Source organism: Callospermophilus lateralis, chromosome 1 (genome assembly GCF_048772815.1).
Source record: "Callospermophilus lateralis isolate mCalLat2 chromosome 1, mCalLat2.hap1, whole genome shotgun sequence".
In the NCBI taxonomy this organism is placed as follows: domain Eukaryota; kingdom Metazoa; phylum Chordata; class Mammalia; order Rodentia; family Sciuridae; genus Callospermophilus; species Callospermophilus lateralis.
The window spans coordinates 76,381,510-76,394,607 of NC_135305.1; the positions used below are offsets into that span (position 1 = coordinate 76,381,510).

Consider the following 13,098-nt stretch of genomic DNA (forward strand, 5'->3'; position numbering starts at 1 on the left):
TTGAAGAACTGATGCTGCAGTGGAGCTATTAAGGCAAAGAATCATACAAACAAAATGCAAAAGGGCATCCATAAGCTCTGTCCTCAGTCAGCTTATGCTATGATAAAACCAACAGAATCTAAAGGATAAAAATATAAATAAAATTGCAGAATTGTATTTGTTTAAACCAAATCAGTGTTAGAAGGCAAGGGGTAGGTTGTGGTAGCAGACAAGGGAAATATCAAGGTGGTTTAAAGCAATTTTCAAGGACTCAAGAAAAGACATAGGCTATTCAACTTAGCAAAGCCTATGAATTCTGCCTGAAACCTCTCTCCTGTTTATCTCCCTTACTGTTTCCCTACTTCCACTGTTTTAATTCATTAATCTGGCAGAGAAAGGAGAAAGGGTGAGAAGAGACTCTTTTCCTCTAGCCTCTCTCATTCCATGTGTTCCACTCCCACGGCATAAGCCATTTTTTCACACTTGCTTCTCTTTAAAAACAGCTGATGTCAATTAGTGCTGACAAAATTACTCAAAACTAGGTAGGTCAGATTGTGGAAGGGAATAAACTCAGAGGCCACTGCAGGTTGAACACCTTGTCTTTACAGTGATGCTGATGCTGGTGGCTTTGGCATTGGCCACACTGCCTGCTTTGTGAAATAACTGTCTCCGGCCTCTTTCTGACCTTTTAAGTCACCTGTGCTTAATGGGGTCCAGTCACCAAGCCATGTGCTGTTGCCCAGTTCTTTTTCTTTGTGCATAGTGCTGTGTACCCTGAGTTCCCTTCTTCTCTTTTGAATAGTGTAGGAAAGGTCAGGCAAGCATAATTTTCCTGTGAAGTTTTTTTTTCACACCACCTGGAATAAGCAGTGACTTTTCTTTAAAAAAAAAAAAAGTCCTGTAATGAACAAGATAGTTTATTATTTGTGCCTCTGATTATAGTATGCCTCTTATGACTTTCTTCTACCCACAGAACTGAATCAGCCTATCCCATTCTGCCCATTACAATATTTATGTACTTTATTGTGACCTTAGAGAAGAAGGGACTACCTCAAACTCTTCATTTCTATTTCCATTATATTTAAGAGAGTAGGAGCATACAGTAAAAAAAAAAAAAGTGTTAAATTAATAAGGGAGGACCTCATGGGCACGGAACAGTGCTACAGGGCCTGAAGGAATACTGTGTGTTAGAGACCGAGGTTTAGCTTCTGAAAGTGGTAGAGAGGGGTAAACTAGAGAGGTGGGGCAAAATCTGATGATGATGAATTTTGTTGATCCAGCAGTGTTTTAGGAAACCCAAACTAAAACACATAGCACAGATTAGGAGAAAGAAGTTGAAAAACAGACTTGTTTATAAATAAAAGCTTTGCAGGCACAAGCCATCCCACCCTTCTTGCAGACCTTAGGCAACTAGAGTCCCTAAGGTTCCTTTGCCAGAGCTCTGTGCACAGGGGAGGAGTAGCTTCTGGGGAAGGGGTATTTTGTGAAGCTAACCTAGAAGAGCAAGATGGTGACATCCAGTGTGAGTGAAGTGACAGGGGTTTTTCTGGGTGGTAACCCACAGGCCCCCTTTCAGGTCAGTGACATTGAATGAGTAACTTAGCCTGAAATTGACTATGATCTTTTCACAACTGGCAGCCTGCTAGAAAGAAGCAGTATTGAGAACCAGTGATAGGCTTCCTTTGGTGGATTCTGAGCCCTGTGTTATCAAGAAAGAGCCTGGTTTTCATTTTCTTTTGCTCTGGATAAAAGTTCATAGGTCCCGAACTTGCTCTCGGAGGTGCCTCAGTCTCTTTATCATATCTCAGGATGGCCAAATTAATGATCTGAAGGAAATATAAACTAGTGTGAATCCTTTGGGGACATTTATCAAGTGGTTAACATAATGGCTAGAATGCTAGAATCCTAGTTTCTCAGGAACATGGAAACTACACCACACAGCACTGTTGAAGCTTCTTCCAGGTGAAGTTGACATTTCACACATGAAGTGGTCTGGTTAGGAAATAGAAACAAAACGTGCCACTGATGGGTCTTCTTCCACTCAGGCCTCAAGGACTTAAATATCTGTTCAAGAAGGCTCATACTGAAAACTGTACTTAAGTTAGCTGACGAATGACCAATACAATTGCCCATGTGCTTACAAAGAGCTCGATTTAGTGACTTTAAGCCAAATAACCTCCTAATTGGTATTGGGTGTCTCTATAATAAGTTAGTCCTTACTAATTTGGGATTGGCCAAAAAGTACAGAAGCAAGAGGAAAAGTCTTCACACCATAGAGAGAAGATCATCTCTCTGATAAACTAGTATCATTACACATCTCGTTATCTTAGATCTGAGTTTCTAAGATTACACGGTATCACAGGATTCATGCTGATGTGTTAGAATAGAACTAGGCCACCATGGCCAAGTTTAAAATCATCAGCAAAATAGAAATATGAAAAAGTTAATGATAGAATTTAGCTATTCCTACTGAGGTTTTAGGTAAGGAATATCCTGTAGAATTTGGCATGTACATCACCATACTGAGAGGAAGCCCTGACTGCATGTATTCTGAGGCAGCTATTCTACAGTCTTTTCCAGACCCCAAACTAGTGATATTAACTCTATTTGGACAATGTTAAAGCAGAACACACGACAACAGGTTGCCTCTCCCAGTTAACAAAGCCATGGGGCCCAAATTCTCCCAGCTTTCTATGCATGAAAGGAAGAAGAGAGAAAGCAGAATACATGATCAGAGCAGACTCTCTTTCTCCCCAGATCTAGAAGTTTTAGTGCCTGTGTCCATTTGTCAGTGGTTGTGGACAACCATTTTTTGGTGTAAAGAACATAAATAAGTGTGAATTAGCTCAGCAGGGATACTGTATCCTGAGTTGCTGCCTCTGCAATTATGAATATTAACTGAGATGGTTTCTCAATTCCAGGGCTGTTAAAAAGTTAATTCAGAGTGCTAAGGGTAATCAAGTAGCCATGAGATTGTTGAACATGGTTCCAATTTTTGTGGCAGTTCTGAGTGGAAAAATTAACTAATTGATGCACAAATTGGTGGTGTGACTGAGCCAATTTTTTGTGTGAAAACCTGTATTTTGAACACCGCTGCTTTGAGAGCACCACAATCTGTCTTCAGCCTTAATGTGGTTGTACATGGACAAAAGAGTGTATTCTTAAAATGATCCCATCCCTGGGGCTTACCTAGTGTTCCCTAAAACATTCTCAAAATGGGGGCTCCTTGTTTGCAAACCAGCCCATGAAGGAGCAACCCAAGCCTTGTTTTTGAACATGTGAAAATTCTCCCTGCTTACCTTTGCTAAGAATAAGAGCATCTAGAGTGAAGCCTACTGTATTATTCTTAGCACTCCGAATTAACTTTATAACAGCTCTGGAATTGAAAGAAAAATAATTCATATTTCTCACAGTAATTTAAACAACATATATGTATGTTGCTTAAATAAACATAATTATTCTAAACATCTGTATGATCTTGGATTTTCTTTTGTTTTTCAAGTGGGAACTTTTTCATTTATAGGTTCATGAAAAACTGTTTCTAGATAATCACATCAGTAGGTAAATATTCCACAGATAAAGGAGTCATGGTCAAAGAAGTAAGCTGTGAAGAAAGAATGATAATTCCGACTAGAGAATATACATGTGGAAATGTTCTGACTGGGCATTTGGTATATAAGGAGTAGAATAATATAAAGTCACCTATATTTTCATATATTTGTAATCTCAAACAGGGGGAGTCCATGTAAAGCTCCCTCATGGTTCTTTCTCAAATGTGTCATGAGGTACTGAGATCTGTTTAAAAGAATCTGAGTCATTTATAGCTAATATTAGTATTACTAGTTTTTTCCCCCTATCACGTTCCTTCTCAAGTATGTATCCTTGACCACCTGTTCTGAGTAATTTCTGAGTAATTTTAATATTCCTAAACAAGGTACACTGTGAACAGAGAGAATTCCATTTACTCACTGTTAAAACTGGTGGTTGATTTTTCCTTGTGATTGATTATTCCTGTTTATGATAACAGAGCAGTTCTAGACAATGCCCGCCCTCTCTTTCACATTCTCTGTTAAGAAATGGACTACAACTTGCTGAAATTCAGCTTTAGCATTGTTACTATTATTGCTCCTGGGGAGGCTCACTAGCCTGTCACAAAAGATGTTAGAAAAATATAACATCCCTTTTGGAATCTGATGAGCCTTTGTCACCCACAATGCAATTAATGCTAAAAATAGAAAGAATGACTATGATATGATTATGATTAGGCAGAGATGAGCTATTGTCCAAGTAACAGGAACTAATCCAGCAGGCCAAAGATGACCTACCCAGAACCATCAGTTTGCTGATTGCCATTTCTCTCTGGGTTTGATGAAATATTCATGCCTTTGCTCTCCTCTCTGCAGGCACTATTGATTTCTTGTATAAACGTTGCTATATTTAGTCTAGACAAATGGAATGTGGATTGCTGCTGAATAAATTGGATGAAAGACTGGGATCTTGCCTGCCGCTTTCTCTCAGTCTTGGGCAATTATTTATAATCAAGAGCAGTTTTTGTAAGTTGAGGGTGATTTTTCACAATTTAGTGATTAGTCTCTGAACAAAGGCAAGCAGTTAGACACAATCATTTGTGTTGGGATAGCAGGTTAAGAAGTCAAATTACCCTTTGAGGTTTACAATAACTGTTTCAGAGAGTGGTGGGATTTTTTTTTTCTTATCTTTTTTTTTTTTTTGCCAAAAAATAAATTTAAGGGTTTGATCTTTGTACTTTATGGATAATAGGAATGCCAGTAAGGAGAGACTACAGGGTCTTTTGGATTTTTACATTTTGTCTTTATTGAGTTAAAGTCTGACCTTTGTTTACTGGGATTTTCATGTAAAAACTGAAGGCCATGGTTTGGCTTTTTTAATGTAAAATGAAATATATAATTAACAGTCATTGCTTTGGGTTGAAATTATGCCAGCTTTTTAAATTAATGCTCAAAATCTCATGTTACCATAGAACTGACTGAAAGTTCTACATTGGGCATTACAACTAAGAGATCTCATAGGCCATCATCCTCATTTGCTTTCAGACTTGTCACAATTAATTTCTTTCCTTTCGTAAATATCATGTTTTAGAAGACATTGTCTATCAAACTAGAGTTTATTAATGAATCATTTTCTCATTTTTATTAAAATGTCACAAAAAGTGCCACCACTGAAAACCTCTGATCAGTACACGCAATTCTGAAAAATAGCCAATATTAACACCCAAGATTGGTACTCATCTACATGCACATGCACATACAATTCAAATGACATGCAAGGACGTTTACAGCTTTAGTATTTGAAACCGTAACATCTATAGACAGGATTTCTATTAGGCTTTCTTAACTAATTGAAAATAGCTCTTAAATCCATATGGAATATTAACTTTGCAGTTCCCAGTGCGGAATCTAAAAATCAAAGTTAGATACTTATAAGAATAGTCAGAATATTAGTTGAAATTTTGAAAAGTAGAGAAAAGAAGAAGAAGGAGAAGAATCACTCATATTTCCATTCAAATTACAACCATGCCCTATTCCCTGTATCACCAGTCTTTGCTATTAGAATTCACAGACCTATAAGATTTACAACCTAAATAAAATATATAATTAGTGAGGGCTGGAATTTTTGTCTTTTAAAAACTACTGAACCCTATCATACAGAAAAAAATCCAGGGACTTTAAGGGGATAAGTAATACATATTTAGTATATTGGCTAAATTAATTTTATTTACTTGTAGTATAAATGTATCTTTATTATTATTTTTTCACTTTATGATATAACAGCATTTTTAATGTTCTCATAAACATTATATTTTTAGTGATTGTGTGTGTGTGTGTGTGTATATATATATATATATATATATATATATATATTTTTTTTTTTTTTTTTTTTTTTTTTTAACCAAATGGATGTAACATATTTTACTTTGACATTTTCTTGTAGTTGGGGATTTCAATTTTTGGTAAAAATAATACTGCAGTAAACAATAGGTCATTGAACTTGTCTTTTTTTCTCCATTAGTATTATTTCTGTAAGATATATTTCAAGAGATGGGAAATCTGAATCAAATGGCAAAAATATTTGACAACTCTTTACACATATCACCAAATTGATTTTGCAGAACTTTTATATCAATTGGCAGCACCATTTGCAATAAATGATTTGGTCACAGGCTTGCACTATACAATGGTGTGTTATATGCACACAGATGTATACATATACATGAGTCATATATGATAATTGAATATTTATGCTATATTTTTATTTATAATTCTAAATTCTTTACCAGTGAAGGTAATTTTTCACTTGGTACACTGTGTGCTTTTCTTTTTCTAGAGGTGTTAGTGTACTTATTTTCTAATATTTAATAGAAATAATACCATTTTATTTTCCTATTTTTTCTTATATTGATTTATTATAATATATGAGAAATTTCCACTTTAATATAATTTAAAAAAGCAAAACCAAATTTTTTATTGAGAAATGTCCTATAAGCTATAAGTTTTATGAATGAGTGATCTAACTTGAGCCTTTTAACAACCTGATTGTTACTATTACTGTAGATATCTCATTCTTAGGTACTGATACTTAGAGAAGTCAATAACATCCTCAGGGTTGCACAGCTGGAAAAATAGGAATAGATATTCAGAGTTAGGGCAGAAGTTGAAAACTAGCAGCCTTCATGTTAGAGTTGGATTATGGAAGCATTTTGTTAAGCTCCCAGAATGCTTACATTTTTGAAAAAGTTTTCAATTAAAAATTTGGTTATCTTAATCTGCATATTGGGTTTAAATATTTTCCTTGTGAATAATTGGTTGGATCCTAATAGTAGTTCACTTCTTTCAAAAGAGACATAACATTCAGTTTCCATTCCAAAATCCCTACTGTCTTTAATTTGTCTCATTTAATTATAAATCTCTCCTGATTCCTATGAGATAGAGTCAAACTCAAAATATTTCATTACCAGTTTGTCATGGACACTGACCAATCAGAATGGACACTAGGCATAAACAGACAATGCATCTGGACATCACCCAATGAGTGAGCATTCTTGCTTTACTGCTAGGAAGCAACATTCTTATCTATTAGAAGTTTTAGTGAGCACTTTACATACATTATCTCATTTGATTTTCATCAATTTAAATATTATCTTTTATAGTTATCCTTATATCAGCAGATCTTTCTTCCTTTGGTGGGTGGTTTAATTAATGATAACTTTCAGTTTCCTTATACTTCTGCTTTGTTTATTTCAGAAATGAGGTTATGGAGATTCAGATGATTACTGCTTAAAGACTGGCACTTAGAAACTTGACCACTTTCACTCCGTGGTGTTTGGCTTTGGCCATCCATTTGCATCATTTTTATGGTTAATTGACATTTTCCACATTTGTCTTATAGATCTGTATTCTTTTTTTGCTAGGCCCGATATCCCTGTAAATATATTACAAGTTTTACTTTTTTATGGTCAAATGTCTTTCTGACTCTAATTTTAGAAAAGTTCATAAATGTACATATTGATTTGTTGTAGAATTTCTTTCTTGATATATGACATCTTTCTCTTAATGTTGTCTTATTTCTTGGTCCCAAGTTGGCTTAATATTTTTTAAGTGGTCTAGTTGAGAAATTTTATGAACGACTTTTATACCAGTGAACTCATCTTATTGAACAACAAGAGAAGTGCAGAAGATTCAGGGCAGAGTACAGAATACTGAATGAAAGTTAGCACATGGTCCATTTATCAAAACTGACATACAAAAGCCTTTTTATTGTGATTATAAAGAAATAACTAGAATCATTGACTTAAGACTTGTTATACAGGATATAGTATAGTATCTTATTTTTTGCTTGTTTCCAAATTATTGTATTAATTCCCCCCCTTCCTTTTTTTTTTTTTTTTTTTTCTCATTCTCTAGTGGATGTGAAGTCAGAGGTTCCAGTGGGTCTGGAGCCCATTTCGCCTTTAGACTTAAGGACAGACCTCAGGATGATGATGCCTGTGGTGGACCCTGTTGTCCGTGAAAAGCAACTGCAGCAGGAGTTACTTCTTATCCAGCAGCAGCAACAAATCCAGAAGCAACTCCTGATAGCTGAGTTTCAGAAACAACATGAGAACTTGACCCGGCAACACCAGGCTCAGCTTCAGGAACACATCAAGGTAGCAAATGTTTCTTTTGTCTCTGATCTTAGTCGGGGCATCTGCACCATGACATACATGGGCATGAGAAGTAACCATGGGAGAACGGAGGGGGAAGTTTCCCTGTGATTAAGACATGGATATATGGCTTGAAGGTAATTTGTGTTGTATTAATAAAATCCTTGGGTAAGTACTTGATAAAAACCTGCTTTGCTTAATAGAGAAATCTCTACCACTCTTACCCTTTGGCTTAACAGAATCACTCCTAAGGAATAGTAACTTCCCAACTTCCCCCTCTCATTTAGATTCTCTCCAATATGTTCATTTCCCCCATCTTCTTACCATCAAGAACCATGAACCTGGAAAGACCCATTTTATATTTATATAGAATCTGCATAAACAGTTTACCAGAAAGGATAAATTAGTCACCTTATATGAACCGAGAGAACTTTTTTTTTTCAGTACTGGGGCTTGAAATGAGAGCTCTGCATGTGACATGCTAGGCAATCTCTCTACCACCATGCCATTATACCCAAGTCCCTCAAGGGTGTTTTATATGGACAAACTGATGAAAATATTTTAATGTTTATGTAGGACTGTAGATAAAAACTTATTGAATTTTGAGGAGAGTTGACATTTTATGATTTGGGTTGTTTAGATTATCCCGAAAGAAATATATCCATATCCTATCCCAGAATTATTTTCACAGTGGCCTATTATCAGGTTATTATAGATGCAACCATGTATTCATTTCTTTTCTTGTATCTTCAGATAGAAATACTTTATTCATATTTTTCAAATATTTGACAAAGACTGTTAAAAGCAAGGATCTTTAGATTTGATGAAGTAAATATTTGATTTGAACTTATTATGACAATAATATAAAATAGCATATATTTATGATAAAATTTTATTTTTATAACTAAGTCCTTCAAAGATGACTTCAACATATATTAATTTATTAATATAATGAATTCTATGTTATATTTTGTCAGTCTGTATTCTAGGAACTTAATCTTTTGCTTGCATATCAGGTCCATCCACTAATGTGAGGTTGGTATAGGTAACTAATCTTTGCAAATATAATATAATTTTACCATGTTAATATCCCAGTGGCTGGGAAGATTGAATACTATCTCCTTCCCTATGTTTCCTTAAGGTATTTCCTTAGCCTGGAGGTCTATATTATCTATCTTCATTTTAAGAAAGACTCAAATATCTGATACAAAATATAACTTTTTCTTTTACTAATGAACTTTACCAAAAGAACTCTTTCATATTATTGATAGAAGATACCTTAAAAGTAAGAGTAAGAATTTACTTTTGGGTCCCTTATGGAATCTGTAGCTCAGGACTGTATTTTAAAATATGAGTAAACTTTATTCTGTTTATGAACTTATTTTTGAATGAATGCCAAAGTATTGTTTTGATCTGACTTTGAAATAATAATGGGAACATTGACACCTTGATCTCTTTCCTTAGTCTTCCAAGATGTGTTAGGTTGGAAGTGATGCATGAGGAAGATTTGTACTCTCCACCTTGTTGGTGAAGGAACTGTGTAGTTCGTTTTACTTCTCTATGAGTCATGTTTCCCTGAATACAGGGTAATGCCAATAAGTCATTAGCATATTGGTTGCTTGTCTTTAAGTTTCTACTTTTCATTTTTATTTGGTGCCTTTTGTAGTCAGAAGATTAGTATAATTTTTGGAAAATAGCTTATTATTTAACTTTACTCAAAAACTAATAGTAGAAAGTAGATAATTGATTCTGTGGCATAAACAAAATGATACAGTATAGGTTTATTGACATCTGGAAAATGTTGGAAAAGAGCTCTTAAGAGAATAAGGATTATGAGAAAGCTAAAAGGAAAATTTAGCTTTTAAAGTGATTTCCAAATGAATGCATTATTTTTCTCAGAAGCTAAAGACATATTTAAAATTTCCTTTTAAGATTAGGAAGTTATTTACTTTTTAACTTTTTATTTCATTTTGTTTCTTTTTATGGATAAGGCTAAAAGTTAATAGTTTTAATTCTCATTAAGATTTTACTTGCACGAGGAGGTACAGCCCATGAGCTTTAAATATACACCTTTTTAACTCTCTTGCTTCTTTAATAATCAACATCTGTTGAGTTTGGTTTCTCTTATCCCATTTTTCCACCTAGTAAGCTGAGGTAGAGATAAATCATGTAATTTTCCAAAGCTACATAGCCAGAAAGTAGTTGTTCCAAGAACTATAGTCTTACCTTGTCTACCCCGACGGCTCCTAAATCAGCCTGCCTTGCTCAGGGGTCAGAACATCTGGAAATAGATAGGTGAAGTCTTTATTTCTTTCTATTTTTTAAACCTCCTTCCTGCAGTCTTTGTAGTGAATAGTAGCTGTGGTAATGAGACTGTGTGCTTTTCTAGACTCCTAAGAGAGATTGAAGTTTAGATGCACTGGGGCTTTGGATGAAGCACTGAATCAATGTGACCAATCCTAATATCTATGTAGAAGTAACATTGAAACAGTGAAATCAGAGTGAATTTTTTTAAGCCACAATGAAACATTTTAATATGAAGAGTAACCAGAACTGCTTCTAACCTTGTCCTTTGCTAGTGACAAGGCTATCATGGTTGACCTGCACACTTGCTTTCCTGTTATTCCTGAGAGACCCTGATGCCATTTCATAGAGGTTTTTTGTTTTTGTTCTATAACTTTTCAGTATAAAATTCAGAGATTTAGGTACTAATCTAATATAAAAATATACTTTCATTAGTGTCAAAAGTTACAAATAGTAATAATGAAAACTAGTATGGTTCAAACCAAAAAACTAAATTTGTATGCATTATGAATATGAAATATGAGGAAGACTGTTCTCTATCTCACTTATGAGGAACTGAGGCTCTGAGTAGTTTAGTAACTTTTCAGGTCTCATACTAGTAATGTTGGAGGCTAAGTAGAATTCAGAGAGTCCAGTAATTCCTCAGTGGGCACATTTACTATTCTTCATAGGTACAAATTTCTCAGTCTGAAAGGAAGCTGACATCTTGAGATAACTATTAGGAATATTTCATATTCATGTTATTCATTATTTAGAAGTGAATTCATGGAACTCAGAAAGCCAAACAATAGTGCGTTAGACAATAGTTTCATGGAAGTGATTTCATCTTAACCAGTGTCTCTCATCTAAACGTTTTTATGTGCTATATGAAAGTCTAGAGACTTCTGCTGTTTTGAAAGATGAACCTATTATGGACACGCAGATTGCCTTAGTCTATTGAGAACATTTTCTGTAAGGTTTTGACATTTTCAGCCTTCATTCTATTTCAGGTATATTTCCCCCAATTGACTCATATCTCACCATTTTATTCACCTTGATTATTTTCACATCATTTCTTAGGTTAAGAACTGAAGATTTAGGTTATTTATTTATAACGTGAGAGACTTTGTGAAATAGACTTCTGGGCAGTCCCTGCATTTGCCTGTTTGTATATTTCATATGTACAAAGGCAGTTTGTCAGAGAACTAAAGATTTAGTCAACATAAACTAAAATATATGAGTGGATTTGGTAATTATCTTTAATAAAGAGACACAGGGAATGGAATTAGCTAAAAACCGTATCTGTCAGTGATAATAAGACCTTCTTGACATTTAGTTGCTTGCTTTCAGATTTTGATGCTTTTCAAAAAGAGTGGGTAAAACTTTGAACTAATGACAAAACAAGTTCCAAAAGCTCATAACATTTCACTTTTGACCAGTCAACGTTGACTACAAAGCTTAAAGAAATTGCACACTCTCATGTCTTTCTCTTCTCGCAAGTTGCAACAGGAACTTCTAGCCATAAAACAGCAACAAGAACTCCTAGAAAAGGAGCAGAAACTGGAGCAGCAGAGGCAAGAACAGGAAGTAGAGAGGCATCGCAGAGAACAGCAGCTTCCTCCTCTCAGAGGCAAAGATAGAGGACGAGAAAGTAAGAGGCACCAGGGTAAAAGACAGACTCTCTTCCCTCACCTTGACCTGATCATCATTTGTAAAGAAGCCTGATAAACAGTGGAATTAAACTTATCAAAACTGCCAGTGTTTAATTAAGATAATAAGTTATAGACTCAAGTGTAAAGCTGTGACATTCATATATCAGCTCTCTATTCAGTCTGCAGGGTATCATGGAAGTAAATGTAGCAGTGGAAAGATGATATTTTTGTTCTTTGAGACCTTAAACATAATGTCATACTAAAGCAGTCTTGTATAAACCATTTTGTTTAATAACAAAGTTTCTTCCACATAGCCTCATTATTTCTTTCCTCCTGGCCAAGTAATTAAGCATTGTTCCATAAGCCACATCTAGCTTCCATTTAATTTCTGAATACTCAGACTTTGGAAAGATTTAAGACAGCACACTTGAAAACGTTCTGTCCACAAGAGGGAGACAAATCCAAATAATTCCCCATATTAGGTCAGTTCAAACTCAGGTCGTAGCGAGGTTTAAATTTGATGACTTGAACTGAATTGTCAGCAATATTTATTTGTTTAATGCTCAAAGGGGTTTTTAAAAATGTTAAGTTTTTCAAACTATAAACCCAGAAAAGATCATTTTAATATATTTAAGGGATCTGATATGGTCCCCCAAGAATCTTGATTTTTAAAACACAGTGTTTTGTTCCTCAGCAGTGTTTTTTAAACTTAAAAAGACATTAATATTAATTCCAGGAATCCCCTTTCTGCAAAAGCAATTAAAGAACTCATTGAAGGTCTTTTGGAAATTGGCAGTTTAACTAACAAGTTGCAAAGTATCGCTGTTCCATTTTCTAAAGCCTATTTAGATCCTGGTTTCTTATTTTAATAGGAAAACTTTATATCCTATGACCAGTGATGTTACTACTTAATCATTGTTAAATATTCTAGATGCATGAGAGGACAAGATTCACAATCAACATCTGTTTCTCTCTTTCTCTCTCTCTCTCTCTCTCTCTCTCTCT

General features: G+C 34.7%; 1 protein-coding gene across 1 annotated transcript in view; it reads left to right on the top strand.

Moving 5' to 3' along the window:
- Window positions 1-13,098, top strand: part of Hdac9 (histone deacetylase 9) — a 658,195-nt gene that overhangs the window by 264,356 nt on the left and 380,741 nt on the right. Inside the window, exons 3-4 of the mRNA XM_076863228.2 lie at window positions 7,920-8,161; window positions 11,942-12,092. Of these exons, the coding sequence (XP_076719343.1) occupies window positions 7,920-8,161; window positions 11,942-12,092 (393 nt within the window). The remainder of the gene's footprint in view (window positions 1-7,919; window positions 8,162-11,941; window positions 12,093-13,098) is intronic.